Genomic DNA, 19,200 nt, shown 5'->3' with positions numbered 1-19,200 from the left:
TGTTCAAGTTCTTGGTGAAAAGTATAATCTCTTTCACTATGCCGTTTTTGGTTGTAAAAGCCGGTGAATTAGGAGCACGGAGCCAGCAATGAGAGTCAACATCCATCACCACCGCGACCAATAAGCTGCTCTGGCCGGCTGGCTGAGCACAGATGACGGATTCGCTGCTGTGCGGGCTTCGGTAATTCATTTTCGATAGCAGTGGTTGCTGGGATCAATACAGGGACATTAACCCAAGCGGACACTGCTGTTCTCCTGATGGCACAAGCCAAAAGCCACCATCCCCCGTTGGCAGTCAGGGAAAACACGTTTTTTGGGGTCATCCGCTGCGGGAGCGGAGCTGTGTGCCAAGGCCACCGACATCACAATTCATCAGCCAGGTTATGGATGGCTCTGACCTCACAGTTGGTACACACTGGTCAGGGGCATTATTTTAGGCAATTTGAAAATGATTAGTGATGCCAATTTCTGGGTTTGTTTGGGCATTCTTTTCAGTTCTTGGTCAAAATTCTAATGTGCTCATTTTATATATCGGTGTATGCCAAGGCACCTCTTAACAGCGGCCAGAGTGTATAGAAACTAAACTAAACCAGACAAAGCTACAGGTTATCGCTGACAGCACACACTTTGCACAGCAATGCGGTGCCAGCTTGCAAAGGGGCATAAAATGACCCAAAAAAGGCTGTAAAGCTGTGTTGTTGGGATGGGGTCTCTTTCATTCTGAGTGAATTCACAAGTTTGGTCTTGTGCAGCACAATGACAACTTACATAATGATGCACATACAACGATCTCTGTCTTCAAGACCAATTGTTGTTTTTTAACAACTGAATATTTATTTTAACCTATTACGAGTTTAAAGATTTATCCAATTAAATACACAACAAAAAACTGTAAGATATCTGTAGGCTACGTAAAATACCACCTCAACAAAGTTCACGATTCTCACTTTCTACCCCGAAACTACCCTCACAACCGAATCCAATCCCTCGATCTGAACGTGCGTGCCGCTACTTTACATCCATACTGCGGGCTCCTGCAATGGGCACAGACCTATCGATGCAGCTCCTGATCCATACATGCTCTGACATTGATGGATGTCTGAACCGGACTGACATCAGCGAGCGGCAAGTTGCATGCAAGAAGTTTGCAATGCCTGTATGTGCAGAGAGTTTGATTTTCGTCGTCTGAATCCGAGGAGCAAAGAGGGTCAAAGCCAGAGGCTATGATGAAATAAAACTCCACAGTTTTATCCAGGAACATTTTCTAGAGTTAAAAAAAAAAAAAAAAACTTGGAAGAAAAAAGTTATGAATGCAAGCTATGCGACAATGCGCCTCGGACAGACAGGTTTTAAGGTTTGCAATTTAGATTTTCGAAGAACAACTGTAGTTTCACTTGGGTGCTTGTTGTAAATCAGAAGAGTCAAAAGGTCAAACGCACGACCAGAAGCTGCAATGATCAGCTTTAATCTCATAAACAATTGAATTTCTATTCTATCTTCAAATAGTGAGCCATTATCTAATTAGTATTTATGGGCAGAATAATAAAGGTAAATGTCTGAAAGATAAGTTTTTTGTTTTTCTTCATCATGCTTGTGGCCTGGAGTGACACTCAAATTAATATTTAACATTCAACAGAGACCATCACATGCGCTGATGGCGCCTTGTCACAAGCTTTTATCAGAAAAAACAAGGAGCAAGCCATCCTTATCCAGGCGAGTGTAAATGTTGCGCACTCTGTAAAGGATTACACTTCTGTGTTTTATCTCACGTCTCTAATGCAATCTTTTTCAGGAATTCGAGGCTCAGTTTGCAACATGAACAACCCATGACATCTGGGGACCTGTGACGTCAGATTGGCCCCCAGACAGGGCGCGCGAGAGCGAGGATACACCGCGTGGGCGCGCACATGCGCACCGGCGCGCTCTCAACTTAACAGGAGCTCGGGCGCGTCAATATACACACAGCCAGCCGAGCAGCGCGTTGGGTGCAGGAGAAGGTGCTGAGCAGAGAGAGAGAAGCCCAGGCAGCAGGCGCAGACACCTCCACGCAGCGAGCCACAGAGGTTTTGCAGCACAGTTCAGTGTGGCGGCCGGGATCCGACCTCCTAAAACCATGCTGGATTGACTGCAGAGAGGCAACTACAATCAATGGCTTGGCTTTGAAATCGTTGAAAATTTATTGGAAAGGAGTGCGAGACAGAGCGACATTGGGAGAGGGAGAGAAGCGAGAGTGGAGAGAGGGGAGGAAATAAAGATCCTTTTCAACGATGGAGCTTACAATGGAAAACATCGGCAATCTGCACGGCGTATCTCACTCCCATCAGACGAGCGACTTAATGAACTCCCCTCACGCGCGCCAGTCGTCGGCGTCGCATCGGAACTTGGTGTCGCACGGACGGTCGGCCATGGTGTCCAGCATGGCCTCCATCCTGGAGGGAGCGGGGGACTACCGCACAGACCACGCTCTGTCCGGCCCCCTGCACCCGGCCATGACCATGTCCTGCGACTCCGGCATGAGCCTGAGCAGCACCTACACCACGCTGACGCCTCTGCAGCACCTGCCCCCCATATCCACCGTGTCGGAGAAATTTCACCATCCGCACCCGCACGCCCACCATCACCCGGCGCACCAGAGACTCGCCGCCGGGAACGTGAGCGGCAGCTTCACCTTGATGCGGGACGACCGCAGCCTCGCCTCCATGAGCAACCTGTACGGCCACTATCCCAAAGACATGTCCGGCATGGGCCAGCCGCTGTCCCCGCTGTCCAACGGGCTGGGCTCCTTGCACGGCTCCCAGCAGACGCTCGGCGCCTACGGCCCCGGAGCGCACCTCTCCAACGACAAGATGCTCTCGTCGGGGGGATTCGAGCCCCACGCAGCCATGCTGTCCCGAGGGGACGAGCACCTGGCCCGGGGTCTCGGGGGCCACGGAGCCGGGCTCATGACATCTCTGAACGGCATACACCATCACAGCCATCCGCACTCTCAGGCAAACGGATCTATGCTGTCGGACCGGGACAGGCAGACGGTGGTGGGAGGCGGGCAGGGAGCCGGGTCGGGCCAGGTGGAGGAGATAAACACCAAGGAGGTGGCACAGCGAATAACGGCGGAGCTCAAGCGCTACAGCATCCCACAGGCCATCTTTGCTCAGAGGATCTTGTGCCGGTCCCAGGGAACTCTGTCTGACCTGCTGCGGAACCCTAAACCGTGGAGTAAACTCAAGTCTGGCCGGGAGACGTTCAGGAGGATGTGGAAGTGGCTGCAGGAGCCCGAGTTCCAGCGGATGTCAGCGCTCAGGCTTGCAGGTGAGTGAGGAGACAGCTCCCAACCTGAGTGATGTGGAGGGATCAATTAGAAGTCAATGTGGCGAGACTGCCAATAGCTGCTCAAACAGACATTACTAGAAGTTATTAGTCGATTGCATCGAGTAAAACTTCATCATGACAGTTGGGGTGTTAAATGTTGGGGGAAATCTATATTTTGACTGATGCTACAAACCATGTATGCATAAACAAACGTTGTGTGATAAACGAAAGAGAAGAGACACCTCTTTAAAACAGACAGACGTGGAAACATGTTAGGTTTTAAGCACACTTAACACCTTTACGCATGAATACAGCATGGACACATTCACTCCACTTTCCCTGTCCCCCTTCTCTCTCTCTCTCTTTCTCGTACGCGCGCATACACACTCACAAACCAGCCCGCGCACGCAGAAAGAGGCCAAACAAAGGAAAACAGAGCAGGACGCGTTGCATTTATTTAGAGGTATGGTCGCCGGTACTGATATTACTTCCACTCAAATACCCAGTTTGGTTTAATCAAACAAACTTGATCTAATATACTGTGGCGCTTCCCTTGTCAAAAAAGGCACGTCGTTGCAAACAAGGATTTGTCTGAGGCCCAGCCATAGAGCCAGGGGAGCATGACCTCCTATGGATCAATATTTCAGGTCCAGGCGTCCCCTTTCAGAGGAGTTCACTGATAAATGATCGATTCGGATCCGAAAGAAAGGCACAAACAGATGCGTCTTTTCTCTGGCCTGCGTTGCCCCCTCATGCACTCAGGGACAGGACGTCTCCAAATTCGATTTGAGGCTTATGCAAGTCACTCTGTGGCTGTGATATTGTTTACTGTGGTTTGTGAAGTTATGTGGCGTGGACTGGAGGCTGTAACCGGTGACCCAATCCATCCCCTGCATCAGTGTTCTGACTTCCTGAATGATGCACTCCTTGATCAGTCATTTCGATTTTATTGCGCAAAGATTATTACATTAAAGGCTGTGATTTGAACCCACATCCCCGCCTCCCCGTAAACCCTTTAACACCCGATTAACAGGACATAAATGAAAACGAGACGTCACGGCGGGGTTAAAAGGGAGATGTGAGTGAGAAGTCCCCTCTCATTGACGTTCGTGTAAAGGCCGTGTTTAGAGGTGCTGCGCTTCCAAACGTCAATCAGCGCTTCCGTGTCGTATTTCAGTGAACGGTTCAATTAAGCAGATATAGTGGCATATTTTAGTTCCAGTCAATGCCCTATTGAAAAGCACTTAATGGCATGTAAATTGTTCCTTTGCGTATTTAGTGGGGTTCTGGTAAATAAAGATTTAAACACTCCACAATTGTCTCTTTAAGTGCCACTGCTGTTAAGGCTAATTGGGCTGTGGGGTTTTATATCTTCCACAGCCAGCATCAGGATAAAACCTTTAGTCCTACTGAGGAGTTAGAGTGGCACAATTCTGTGGAGTGCACACATGTATTTTAATGAGGTGTGTGCATCAGTGTGTTCCAGTGAGGACACATGGGATCATTTTTCCTATATTCCAAAATACAGTGTAGGTTATTATAAATTGCTAACATGCAGCGTATTTTAAACTTAGGCTTTATATATTTTTCAGTAACCAGCTGCCACCGTAGATCTCGTGGAAACGCCAGTTAGGCAAAATGACAAATGACTTGTATGTAAATGCAGGGAGCAACATTTTACTTACTGCATTCAAAGTCACAATTATCCTCGGTGTGCATGTGGGCTGGGAGTGGGAGTTAGGGGGGTTGTGATGCTGAAAGTGAGGCTGGGCCCATACTCGCTCGGCCACATCAATCAATAAATTCAAATTACTATTCCAAATTCATCACAGTCACACAAATCAATGCAGCTGCCCCGCTTAGCTAATGCGAAAATGCCAGTGTCTGAACACACACACACACACACACACACACACACACACACACACACACACACACACACACACACACACACACACACACACACACACACACACACACACACACACACACACACACGCAGATCCACTCGTAAAAGGAAAAACAGCGCAGAGATCTGCCTGTTTTGGGGGCGGACTGTGTGTCCTTCACGCTGAACAAGGAGAGCGACCTATGCACAGGCTCCCCTGACTGTTGTGTTTTCTTCTCATGCAGACACATATTACTCAGTCTGTGCAGAGAAGAGGCTGCTTTCATGCATCTCAGAGTCCATCCAAGTACGCGTTGTAAAGCCAGCTTCATTGTAAAGGCGCCAGGAAATCAGACCGGGGCAAAGTGAGGTTTGGTAGGCGGTTAAAGATCGCATTAACGACGAAAACAATTCGTCTTTGCATCTGTGTTGAATTCCACACTCCATCTCAATGTATTTGGTCGGGTCAATACGACCCTGATCAATAAGAATAGCCAGTGCATCTATCAATTATCCCGCCTCAGCACTCTCACCCATTGGTCTCTCCCCTGGAGCGGAGGGTGAGGAGGGGCGATGGGAGCCGGAAAAGGTTGGGAGAGGGACAGCTGTAAAAAAAAAAGATTATTTTTTTAATTCTCTCTCCCCTCTGCTCATCGGGACATCCTGGTTACTGCTATAAACGCCCACTCAACTTTCCAGGCAGATGCACACAGAACATGTTCAATATTATCACCCAAAATAAATAGTGCTGTTCTTATATAGGCTACCTATATTTAACCCAGCGGATATCAATACATTATGCGATGAGCTGCCATGGCATGCCAAAAGGAAAGGGGAAAGAAGAAAGAAAGGAAAACAGTTTTCATTTGCATCTGAATGGCTGAAGCACGTGCCAGGGTTTACAGGTCAAGACCCTGAGGACACAGAGGAAAAAAACATCATGGAGAACCAGGGTGGGGGGCCTTTATTTATGTTTCAATGGACTACACGCAGTTTACACAGGACTAATTCAGGAGCCAAGCCCCCTCCCCGGTCCCCACCCCGCTCCCTCTTCTTTCAGTGCTCACACTTGCAAACTCTGCATCTGTTTCACTCAGTCAAAGAGAGAAACGGTCTTCAAACTGATGAATTAAGGAAAACATCGGGTTAATGGGGGTTTTTCTGTAAAGGGAATAGAATTACACTTGTGTGCTATAGGGTCATAGCTTCTGCTAAGCTTTAATTTTTCTCTACAGTGAATTTAGTATGAGTGAAGGTGAGTTTGGCGCTTTAAAAGGGTTTAAAATGTCTCCACTGAACTGCAGTACTTGTCTCTGATTTGAGGTCAGTTCAAGGTGGCAGACTGGAGTTTTACCAATACATACTTAATAGAATTCTTGTAGGCCATGTACACTATTATTTCATCCAAGAGCTTCCACCCATCGATCAATATTACAATCCACAATCGCGTCAATCACACCATCCTGCATCCTCTCGTCCAGCACTGAGCCCACCGGGGTTTCCATTTAAATCACGTCTTTTTGTGAACAAAGTAGCCCCGAAATAAGAAAGTCACTTAAGCAATACTTCCCAATGTTTACCAAAATATATCCAGCAACAAATATTTGCCAGGAGAGGTTCTCCTTTTGGTCATTTAACCAAGAAAAGAAAATGTTAAATTGTGTAGGGCATTAACATTTGATTGATGCAGGGTAATCCAAGGATTTTCCTTTTCATAGAGAAATGACTTGATGTTGGCCTGTGAAATTATTGATTGGGACTTTAATAATTGATGTATGAGGAGAAAGATAGGGGCGTAAACAGTGCATCTGTGGTTTCAGAGCCTCCTTGTTCGTTAAGCACACCACCGTGTGCTGTAAGTACTGAGATACGCGTGTACAAGTATTGCTTTTGCAATCCCCTGGTGGGAAAGCAACAGCCATTTTCACGAGGTTATACCTCGAGGCTATTTTGGTTAAATCCCGGGTTCAGCGTGGCTCATTCCGGATGAAATGACATATGACGTCTTGCATCATTATCTACCCAGCATGAAATGCCTGGCTGGCATGCTGCTGTTCATTCTACATTAAATGAGCAGGAATATGTTTGAGACTGAATTTTAAATAGAGCACAATGGGATATTGGAAACATAAAATACAGTCTGATATATTATTTTGTTTACATGCTAGAGGCTTGTGAAGCGGCTTATTCACGAATGCATGGCTGCATTGCGCACAATATCACAGCTTGCAGACGTGTCGCCTCCTGGGTTTCTTGTCTCCTGCATGTATGTGATCGGGATATAGAGTGTGTCTGCGCCACAATGTTGAGGCCGATCTGGCGAGCCCTGAATCTTGTATCGATTTCTATTCCTCGGCCTCTCCTTTCCATCTCTGGAGCTGCGCCATGCAGCCACGCAACCCCCTCCATCGCCACCAAGCAACACCTTTTTCTCCCATTAACAGGTCACCTTTCATATCGCAAGCAGAACCACGAAGAAACTCACACGCATGCACACACTTCTCTCTCTCTCTGCACATTCTGGCCAAAACGGTCAAAAGCTGATATGGAAATCTGAGAGGTTTAGTGGATCCCCCCCTATTTCAGTGATAGGGATTAGCAGCATGAGACTACTTAAAGTTCACACTCGTTTAACCTCTTTTCACTCATTACCAACACACTTACATCGTTCCGTCCTGCACACACTGCTCTCACTGCATCAATCTTATTATTACAAATATTGTAATTTTAAAAGAATCTGGATTAGCCGGCCTGGGAAAAAAAAAATGAGTCTGCACTGTCTCCTTTGTATTTTCACCAATTTCTCTTAGCGCACGCGGTCAGATTCATATGGGAAACGTTGTTCGCTATTACAAACGCAGTATGGAAACCCGGACTCTGTACTGTCTTGAATCCCGTGTCTTCTATTTTAGATGATCAATTCCTACGCTACTCCGTCGCCCCCTCGCCAAAGCGGATCGATAGGAGAGAATGACCTTTAAATCAAATTGCTGGCAGAGTTAACGGAATGCACGCGGATAGCTTCAAAGGGTTAATGGCGATGCGCGCACTCCCTCACCAGGCAGGAAAAAAGAGAAGAAAAAAAGGCCCAAACCTGAGATAGACGTGATTACATCTCATTAGTTGTCCTGTAACACTTGTATATATATATATATATATATATATATATATATATATATATATATATATATATATATATATATATATATATATATATATATATATATATAATATACAACTAATGTATATATATGTGTGTGTGTGTGTGTGTGTGTGTGTGTGTGTGTGTGTGTGTGTGTGTGTGTGTGTGTGTGTGTGTGTGAGAGAGAGAGAGAGAAGGAGAGAGAGAGAAGGAGAGAGAGAGAGATGATGTGAGTGTGAGAGATGCTGGTGATGATGTCTGCCGGAACAAAAACTAATCAGACTTTTGACCCGTCACAATCTGTGATGGTTTACATAAGAGCCAGTGCAGGCGGCGGTTCCAAAGAGCGGCTTGTTGTGCAATTAAAATGCTGATCACACAACATTAAGGTTGCGTTGATGGAGTTCAGTCCGGCATTATGTAACAGGTGCGTCCACCTCCCGCCCCCCGCCTCCTCACAAAAGTTAGTGCTTCCTGCACAACATCACTAACATCACACTCATCTCAATAATACTTTCACTGCTTCAAAAATATAGAACAACATCCTTGTTTCTGAAAAGGCTCCCTCTTCTTATGCGTCGGTTTGTCCAAATTCAGATGATTATGAAGTATGCCATGTTCCTTCTCCCGTAGACCCCCCCCCCCCTTCATTTTTTCGTCTACATCCAATAAATCAACTTCCAATGGCGTTGAAGCTGAGGTGATTCCGCACACCTTCTGCTTATCTGAAACCCTGACAGGCCATCGGTTATTAAAGGGCCGATAATGACTTGTCTAATGCGCAGACTAAGAGCACGAGGCAAGGACAATGTCCAAGGAATTAAAGGGAAGAGAGGTAAGCATCCAGATGGCCACAGAAGCTATACTATAAAATTAGACGTAATATAACTTTAAATTTCGTTTTGATTCGGTTCACATATAAATGAAAACGAGCCAAAGCCTGAGATCATATAGTGATACATCTTACTGTAAGAAGAAATAAGGGTCCACAGATGATTTGAATGGAGCCTGTACAAGTCCTGCTGCAGGGTCGATCACAACAAAACCGCAAACACACACTCTCGCTCTCTCTCTCACACACAAATACACAAAAAAGCTTATCGTACCCACAAATGCAATCCGAAACGCCGGTTGGGCAACCCCACACAGATCAACAAAGGAACAAAACGACTGTGAAATCAATTGATGAATGAATCGATGTCAGCCCATAAAGCATTTGTGTTACATGTTATTAAATCTAACGAACTGGCTTCGGGTTATTCTAAAAACATTAATTTGGTTGCGCTTGCAATATGAAAATGCTGACTATTGTTTCTTCGAATAATTATTCAGGATTTCTGAACTTTTGGATAAACACTATAGTGTGTGTGTGTGTGTGTGTGTGTGTGTGTGTGTGTGTGTGTGTGTGTGTGTGTGTGTGTGTGTGTGTGTGTGTGTGTGTGTGTGTGTGTGTGTGTGTGTGTGTGTGTGTGTGTGTGTGTGTGTGGGTGGCGTGGGGGGTAAACGTTTTTTAAAATATTTTTTAATAACTCAGAATAATATAATCTAATGCAACAACAAATTTGAAATATTTAAGGTTTAAAGAATTTTCCTAAAATTATAATTGTTACTATTATTATTTGAAAATGTAACAGTAATTTATTACCTAATACAGGTGGTTAGAAATGTCCCATAATCTAACATTTATCAGGATAGATCGGAGTGTAGAAAATAAATAGAAAAATAAACACTTTAATAAATACATTTTTAATTCTCTATTTCTCTTCTGTGAAACAACTAATTTACTGAATAATACAAACATTTACATCAATAATGAAATTAAGTTAAAAAAAGATTTACCAAATGATTTTACACAATATTTTACACAATAATCCAGACCAGTTGATTTATTTATTTCAATTATGTTTCTTTGTTTTGCAGTGCAGACAACAGTCTAAAAAGTATTATATTACATTCATAAGATTTAGCTTATATTTCTGTTGAATATCTCTCCGCATAATTGAGTGAGGAGGGTATTGAATTGAATCTGGAAGATTCCTGCATATTGAAAACCTGTCTGAGCCCCGTTGGGGAGTTAACTCTTTCATCTGACTGCACATCAGGGTGAAGATTTTACTGCGACAAATTACAGATTAGCAAAGCGGTGACAGCTCCAGCTTCCGATTGACTTTTACCGATTTTTCTTTTTGATTAAGCAATTAAATCCTCAAACGGTAAAGTTTTTAAAACCGTACACCGCAGGGGTAAAGTGATAAAAAATGATAATAAAAAAAGAAATTCACCCAAACGGTCTCTGGATATCCTTAGTCCCACGAGATTTTATTGCTGTCTCGAGGGTGATCCAAGAAAGTCAAGACGTTTAAGTTATTTCTAACTCACACATCATGTGGAATGGGCCTGTAACAGTTCTTTTTTCTTTTCCGTATCTCCACTGCTCACAAAAATGAGAACAAAACAAAAAGCTAAAGCAAAAAACCTATTTGAGATTACTGTCAAGACAGATATTTTACTTATTTAGATGCTATTTTTTTTAAAGCTGCATAATATGTTGGCAACCATTACTTTTTCTTTCGCAACCATTTCTGGCAGCACATTCAGGATTTATATTCGATAGCCGACATGTACAAGCAGCAGCCAGACTCGGGCAGCGGCTCCCACACCTGTTGTTTGTGGGGAAATAAAGTGTCATGATCATTATCGCTATCACGCATAAGTGCTCAAAGCAATTATGAATAAAATCAATGATAATCACAGATAGGAGTATCACTCTAACAATACAGCTTCTCTTAGAAAAAAAAAAAACAACAGGACATGCAGACCAGAGCTGCTATTAAAATGGCAAAATATAAAGCCCGTTAAATTTCAGGCGGGTTCTCTCAATCGTGCTTAGATGGCTGAGCGCATTTAATTATCTAAAACCTCATAAGGCGTGATCGTCACAGAAGCCTCGAATGAATATTGAATTTTCTTAGCAATGAGAAATTTTGTAGTTCACAACTGCGTTTCTGATATTAAAAAAACACACAAAAAAAACAACAAAAAAATGCCTGATAACCCTACATTTCTCAAAACTGCATTGTCCATCTCAGCATTTTGTTTAATTGCGCGTAAAATCCCTCTATGCGCGAAGTGGACAGCAGATGCAGCTGATCAAAAAGGGGAAATGCCCACCTGTTCCAGGCTATACAGTCCAGCAGGACTCCAAGATTTCAAATGGGGAGAAGGTGCAACTGAACACATTGAGTGTTATTGAGGTACTGGAGAAGAAATGCCTCGCAGCTCAGTCGCAGGAGAAGACAAACAAACAAATTGTCCCGCTTTATCAGTATATTAACACCAATTCTCACTCATTACATTAAGGAGTATTGAGCTGGAAGTGTTTTGGACAGAAAAAAGTGCTTGGCACTCCCCGGCAGTCAAATGCCACATCTATGCAGGCAGGGCCGTGCAGAAACTCAGGTTATACTTGCTATCAATCTTTAGGGGAACAGCATGCGAAACAGAAGTTACTTAATAAATAGGTTGGAAGTGGCCAATCGCGGTGCTTACAATAAAGAGAAGAGTGCAGTTACAACCAGGCTGGATAGATCATTAGAGAGGACAACGCATGCCCTCAAACGATAAAAGAGCTGCTGTGAACCTTAACCAGTGAACATGTTTACTGGGAAATTAATTAAATCAGCACACTACCTCGACCCAAAACAGGGCGCTGCAGGACCTGAGTGCACACACACGGTTAAAATGAGCTTGAAGAGGAAAAGCAGGGATATTATTTATGCAGATGTGTAATCAGGATTTCATAAAACACTGTAGGCACAATATTAGCTGGTTTGACTTTCTCATCATGAGCAGGAAGGGCAGTGATGATCAATAAATGATTAATGCTCGAGATGGATTCACATCTGCAGGGAGAGAGCAGACCTGCTGAAGACGGCTGCAGAACACACACAGCCGGAGCAGGTAATGATTATTTACTTCTTTCCCGCTCTGCTTGGAGCAGCAGAAAAACCCGGATCATCACCCTGCTCCATTCCCGGTGCGCTTATCTTAAATATTTATTTATTATTGTGTCTCCAGCCCTTCATGAATCTCCTCTCCGGGGCCGGCACTCTACAACACCCACCTTCCCTCCCCCCCTCCCCATCCGAGGCATAATTAATTGGACGAACTGAATTTCACACACGAATTATTCACGAATCTATCGATCGATATCGAACACCCAGGGCCTCTCTCTTAACCTCGCTTGGTTTGTCGTGAAGCGAGGAATATTAATGTCATCAGTGGAAGGGAAGAAGGCCTCACTTATACCGTTTTCATCGGAGCATATAGAAGCATAAGTTAGAAAAGCACTCGTTAAGGAATTTGAGATGGATTTAATCCAACCCAGGAGGCCTATTTGAACTGACATTCGGGAGAATATAGACTTTTGCTGTGCCATGGGAAATATTATAATGGTATGAAATGGACATGTAATACATTGGGTTATATGTAAAGAAAAGAAAAGAAAAGAGGATTTTTTTTCCACCCTGATCAATCTGTGTTTGAGAAGAGCCACAGGAATCAATTCAAAGTAGGTCAGCTCCTTTTCACAGATCTATACAGAGAGTTATAGAAATCACACCCCTCTTCTATGTGCAGGATGTGTGCACCTCGGAAAACACTCAGACGCCAAACCGGGATTTCTGCTCCCTGTCCGTTTGCTCTTTGTGCATGAGTTTATGCCCGTCTCTGCTCGGTGCCTACTGTAGCTCTAAAAGCTGCAATGATCGATTTTTTTTTCTTTTCTACACCGAGCTTGGTTCAGTAATCAGGGCCCCCTTCCTCACCGATCGATCGATATTGATTGCTAAATCCAGCGCCTGTAGCAAAGGCAGTATAGCCGGGCCTCGGCGACAGCGACACCTGCCGACCGACACAGCGCACAGCAGCAGCGGCCAGGTCGATGCGGAGGCAGGACGTGACTATCCGGCGGAAAGATGCGACTCTGTCAGCTGCTCGAGGAGAAACCTTTAAAGAGGATCCCTCCTCCCGCTGATTGCCGTGTCGGTAACATCGCTAGAAAAGCCTCTTTATTCCCTCAATCATAGGCCTGTTTCTGAGGTGCGGGGCAATGCAGAGAAAAGATAATCCCAAAGAGAATGATCGCTCTGCGGTTAGTTTTCGCAAGATTGTACCTTCACAGATGTGTGGAGCATTTAAAAAACAAATCTATGAATAGATTTTGGACGAATCCTCTCTGTGTACGTAGACAGATCCTTTCGATTTTAGCTGGCTGTAAATAACAGGAGCGTGAGAAGGAGACCAGGAATGAAAAATAAAATGTTCTCTTAAATGTAGATTTTTCATTTTATTATTTTTGCAAGCTTATTTCATGTTTAGGAAAGTAATATTGCAACGTTTATTTGAAAAAAAAAAAAAACTACAAACAAACAAACAAAACACATCAAATATATTGCAACAGCAAGTAAGAGTGTGTGTGTGTGTGTGTTTATACTTACTTGGGATAGGAGCAACATCTGGACAAAAGAAGAAACAACAGATCCACAACCTGAGGCTGCATGAGAAAGTAAGCATGTTAAAAAATTCATCTTTACAGTAATATTGCCTTAAAAAGAAGCTGCATTTAAAAGTAGGGTTTATTTGAAAAAGAAAGAAGAAGAAAACAAAAATACAATTTATTCATACACCATATCACATATTAACTTTTGTATGCTTATCAAGTGCTGAAAGAAATTCATTAGGCTTTTTTTTTTGTGAAAATTTTACAACGTGTTTATCAGAGTTAGCAAATGTATTTCTAATTCACTTTTTTATCAGCACCATTTTCAAGCATCCTGACATCATTTTCCATTTGGCTCTGTTGTCAGAGAACTTAAGTAATGTTGAAAAAAAGAAAGAGATACGTCACACATGACAGCATTACTTTGTTGCTCCTTCTTCAAACAGTATGGTGGAGCTGCAATGCATGTTTAGGCTCAGTGTCCTGCTGGGAAACAAATCCTCCACGCAAGTTTGATCCAGACGGACAGGCATATGTCTGATGGATGCAGAGATGTAACTTCTCCCTGTGATGCAACACCCAAATGTGGGATAAGCAGACGATCCCCACGTCCAGATGTATCTTGAATCACATTTTTTCTCACTTGAGCTTGATGTTCAAAGTATAAATAATAAGAGAGAACGGAAATTACGTTAACATTTCTTCCCAAACGATGCATCACGGCTAATCTAAAATTAATCTCGTGACCTTACTTCATTCATAAAAAAACAAAAAAACAAAAAATAAATATTTATTGGCTTCCAGTCCGACCAGATCATAGATTATTGTCTTATCGATGACTGACAAATAAATCAGTTTGCTAAAAAATCTATTTTACGACCTGATTTGCAGTATTTGTCCTCCGGAATTATCAAGTGGTATTTAGCTTTGATGTGTGCATGTTTGCAGCTAAATGTCACCTGAAAACATGAAACCTAATGTTTAAAAGTGCCTTTTTAAGCAATATCAAAACTAAAATGTTATAATTTCAGTGAATAATCTCATTACCCATTATCATAGTCTGTTTTTCTCAAAAAGTCTGGTTCAGCTTTTCATGTGATTTTAATTCACTAAATAATTCCAGCGAACCATCGAACTACAGCCTCCTCCGCCTTTTTCCTCACCATCATGAATCTGTAATAAATCAAAGCATCACATATGATGACAAACACACGGTTCAAATGAGCATGCTTTTGGAAAAAAATTGTATGGTACAAATAACCATGTGTGCATTTACATTTCGCACAGCAGCAGTGTTGATGTGAAATATGAATATGATGGATGTGTGAGTGTGCAGGTTAGACATCTGTAGTAAACAGATTGGACTGCAATGGCTGATCAATGGGCTCTGTTCCACTGTAATTAGACACGCAGCGCCACTGCTTGGCTGCAGCCACTTCAGCATAATCGCAACATCCCTGCAAACACACACTCACACACATAACACACACGGATACATACAAAGGTAGACTATAAGAGAGAAGGGAAAAAAGTCCTTAAATGCATCAAGACAGACACACACAGCATGAGAGTGAGACATAAATGAAGGAGGTATGAAAGTATCAGACAATACCAACAGCAGCAGGTGGAGACCCCACAGGGATGGCTTCTTTCTCTCTCCGATTTGCTCTCTTTTAATTGAGACAGTGGGGAAGCTGAGTGTGACGCACAGTCCGTTTCGGGGAGGATTCGATCCTCAGTCAGCAGGGGAACGTGTGGCTGCAGAGGCACTGCCTTAACCTTACACACACACACACGCACACACACACACACGCACACACACACACACGCAGCACCTCCTACACGGTCTCCGGCCGCCGTTTCTTGCCTTTCACTTTCCACCTGTCTGCTGCTTTCCAAACCTCTCCACAAATACCTTGACTCACAGCGCTCTTACCCACAATACAACACTGTATTAACTATTAATTTCTATGTTGGCTGCACACAACCCCCTTAACCCCCTCCCAAATGTAAGAAGTACACAGATTTCTTTTGAAAATTGCTCTGTGTATGGTAGGAAGGGGCTCATAGCAGACAGTGCAAGCACCTCTCAAGTGTTTGTGTTTGGGGAGGGGTTGAGGGTTTATAAATACCCTCTCAGAGCTCTATAGAGTGGGCTGGAGTGGGCTCTGTTTGAAGTAGCAGACTGTAGATCTGCTGGGGGGGGGGGGCTCTCTGACCTCAGTCCCTACAGAGAAGCCCCCCCAATTCCTACAGCAAAGTCAGTCAATATCTCGCTTTCTCCTTCACATGCCGCCCCTCCCTCCTTTTCTCAGCGCCTCTCTTTATTTCTTATACTCACACTCTCACACACACACACACACGAGTACACACACATGCACTTTGTCTCACTCCTGCACCTTTTCTCTTCTTGCCTCTATTCTTTCGCTGCCCCTCCCTTGTCTCCCGTTTACACGCGCACACGCGCGCACATACAGAAACACAAAATGCTTACTTTTGTGCAACAGTCACTCAGTCCCCCATTGCGACTCAAACTGCATTAATATTGAATCAAACAGCAGTGTCTCCAGCTAGCAGGCAACAGCCAGTCCCACCAGCTCGCCCTCCCCACCCCACCTCGCTCTCACCGCAGGCTGGCTCCCTGTCTGCACTCTGCAGGATGGAAGGAATATTCCCACTGGGCAGGAGGCATGGATTAGCTTTAAATCAACTTTAATATGGCAATGGAGATGGAGCTGTAGCATCAGTGCTGGTGTATAAACTAGTTTTTAATGTGTTAAAATACTGGTTAATACTCGCAATACCTTGCTTTAACTTGCTGTTTTGTTATGCGATCAGAAAAGCAATCACTTTTATGTTTACCTTGTTTCTTTGTTTTTTTTCCCCCCTCCTTGCCCCCCCGCCCCACTTTCATCACCACGTCTCCTACCGCTGCCATCCACGCCAAGCCTGCAAGCGCAAAGAACAGGAGCAACACAAGGACCGCAACACAGCACCCAAGAAGCAGCGTCTAGTTTTCACGGACCTGCAGCGGCGCACACTCATCGCCATCTTCAAGGAGAACAAGCGTCCGTCCAAGGAAATGCAAATCACCATCTCCCAGCAATTAGGATTGGAGCTCAGCACCGTCAGCAACTTCTTCATGAATGCACGCCGCCGCTGCGTGGACCGCTGGCACGATGACCACGGCAACAGCCCCGGGCAGCCGGGCACATCTGCTACCACCTTCTCCAAGGCCTGAGAGGAGGAGGAGGCCTTCACAGGGCTGGGGAGCCAGGTTGGAACAACAGGCAACACAGGAAATTGGCTGTGAAAACCTGTCTATAACAACCCTTTCCAGCCTGGACCATCTGAATGTGTCCTCTGCCTGAAAAATCCTTTGTGCCATGCAATCACCCTTGTTTTTTTTAAAAATCAGTCAAAATCTCTAGCTCACACATGAAAGAAGCATAATATAAGAGGTGAAGTGTGCAGTCAGGTCCATTACTCACAAAGGGACAATCATTGATTTTGTCTTTTCTTTTTTTTTTTTTTTTTTGTGGAAAGAAAATTATTTTATGGCATCTGATGAAGCAAAGAAACACCAAAGATTTGATCTTTTTTCTTGGACGGTACATTTTGCCGGCCTCCTTCTTCAACTACCCAAGTAGCCACCATCACTGCTTTATTTTCTTTCGTCAACTCACCTCCTTTGTGTCTGTCTCCTTATACTTACATCTCCTCTACGCCAGCACATGGAAGCAACAAGGGCGAAAGAACGGCAATAAATCTGACAAGACAACAGCACATAGCCTTATTATCAGAGCCCCGTCCTGCACACACAAGGCCGTCTTAAAGAAAACAACACAGCCTATGAAGAAAAAAAAAAAAAACCAAAACAACAACAACAAGGCTTTCCAATTCTCCGCCTCCACCTTCCCCCTCCTTCAATAGTCTCCTTCATTCCTCGACCAAAGGTATTCCCTGATGGCCAGCCATTTCAGAGAGCAGCTCAGCCTGATCATACAGCAAACTAATGAATTGAAAAATGAATCGATGCAGACAGCGAGAGTGGGCCCTTGACCCCCTCCTGAAGGTGAAACTAAAGACGCTCGGCAGGAGATACTCAGGTCTTCCAGGCCCAGGTTATATTTTTGCACAGATGTCAGAGGCCTGTAGGGAGACGTGTCGTTGTTACTCTTTAGCCTGAGCCCAGAGTCCGGTTTTCTCTGACCACCAGGAGAGGTGGATGAGACGTCTGGACATGCTCTTTGTTCTGCTGGGAGCCTTTCCTCTAATCAATAACTGTGAACCAAACGATGACAACAACACGCTTGGGGATCCAGCCAACTACATTACAGCTGCATATGAAAAGCAGAGTGTAAGAGGAGCACACGGAACCCGGTGGAGATGGGGGCACAAAGGCCTCACTACATCAGCAGCAGCGGCAGCAGCAGCAGCAGCAGCAGCGGCAGCAGCAGCAGCGGCAGCAGCAGCAGCGGCAGCAGCAGCAGCAGCAGCAGCAGCAGCAGCAGCAGCAGCAGCAGCTGCAGCAGCAGCAGCAGCAGCAGCAGCAGCAGCAGCAGCAGCAGCAGCAGCAGCAGCAGCAGCAGCAGCAGCAGCAGCAGCAGCAGCAGCAGCAGCAGCTGCAGCAGCAGCAGCAGCAGCAGCAGCAGCAGCAGCAGCAGCAGCAGCAGCAGCAGCAGCAGCAGCAGCAGCTGCAGCAGCAGCAGCAGCACACTCCTCCTCATGGTCCTGCTCGCAATAGCAGAACAACAGTGCCCCCCGCTGTCGACAGCAGAGACCCCATAGCCAGCAGAGCAACGGCGTTCAGAGCAGAAGAGAGGGAGGAAAGAGCCACTAGATGCTGAGGAGAAGTCATGGCACAACACATTCAGGCCCTCGCAGCTCTTTGAAGGCAGATCAATAACTAACCATTATCCTATTGTTGTTCCTCATCCAACCAGCTCTGGTGAAGCTGGAGGAGGGGGAGGGTCAAGATGAACGCAGAAAATGCAGGGATTTAGAGAAGGCAGGGATTTATTAAGGCAATCCAGATACCCAAATTGGACAATAATATACAATTATTCGAAAATAAAATTACACAAAAGGGGAGCGGAAGGTACAACAGAGTTAAATGTGACAGAAAGTCGAGACGGACACAGGTGATGTGCACCCCAAGTTTAATTTAGATCACTTTGGGAGGCTTCAGATTTTGGCGAATCATTTTTCATCCGTTTCACCTGTTTGCAAAAACCGATGTTCTGAACAGATGTGACTCAAAGCGAAACCTTTTGGTCATTCCCACATGAGGGTTAGGAGCTAACCACCACATTCAGCTGTTCAAATGTTACAATTAGTGCCAATGCTTACTGCCTTAACGTG

At 44.7% G+C, this 19,200-nt stretch overlaps 1 protein-coding gene across 1 annotated transcript; it reads left to right on the top strand.

Annotated features, from left to right (window-relative positions):
• The first annotated feature begins 1,978 nt into the window (after window positions 1-1,978).
• On the top strand, window positions 1,979-18,240 carry onecut3a (one cut homeobox 3a). The gene is made up of 2 exons (XM_061737026.1): window positions 1,979-3,306; window positions 16,785-18,240. Exons 1-2 carry the CDS (start codon window positions 2,268-2,270, stop codon window positions 17,075-17,077), a joined length of 1,332 nt encoding a protein of 443 aa, XP_061593010.1. The 5' UTR covers window positions 1,979-2,267; the 3' UTR covers window positions 17,078-18,240.
• The last annotated feature ends 960 nt before the right edge of the window (window positions 18,241-19,200 follow it).

Source organism: Cololabis saira, chromosome 13 (assembly GCF_033807715.1).
Source record: "Cololabis saira isolate AMF1-May2022 chromosome 13, fColSai1.1, whole genome shotgun sequence".
Lineage (NCBI taxonomy): Eukaryota > Metazoa > Chordata > Actinopteri > Beloniformes > Belonidae > Cololabis > Cololabis saira.
The sequence above is the reverse complement of the archived record's forward strand: the minus strand, read 5'-3'. Positions and strand labels throughout refer to the sequence as shown.

Bases quoted from the DNA above. Each gene is read 5' to 3' on its own strand.
- onecut3a (XM_061737026.1), top strand. From the start codon at position 2,268: ATGGAGCTTACAATGGAAAACATCGGCAATCTGCACGGCGTATCTCAC. The intron at 3,307-16,784 runs GTGAGTGAGGAG...ATCCACGCCAAG, and splicing joins GTCAGCGCTCAGGCTTGCAG to CCTGCAAGCGCAAAGAACAG.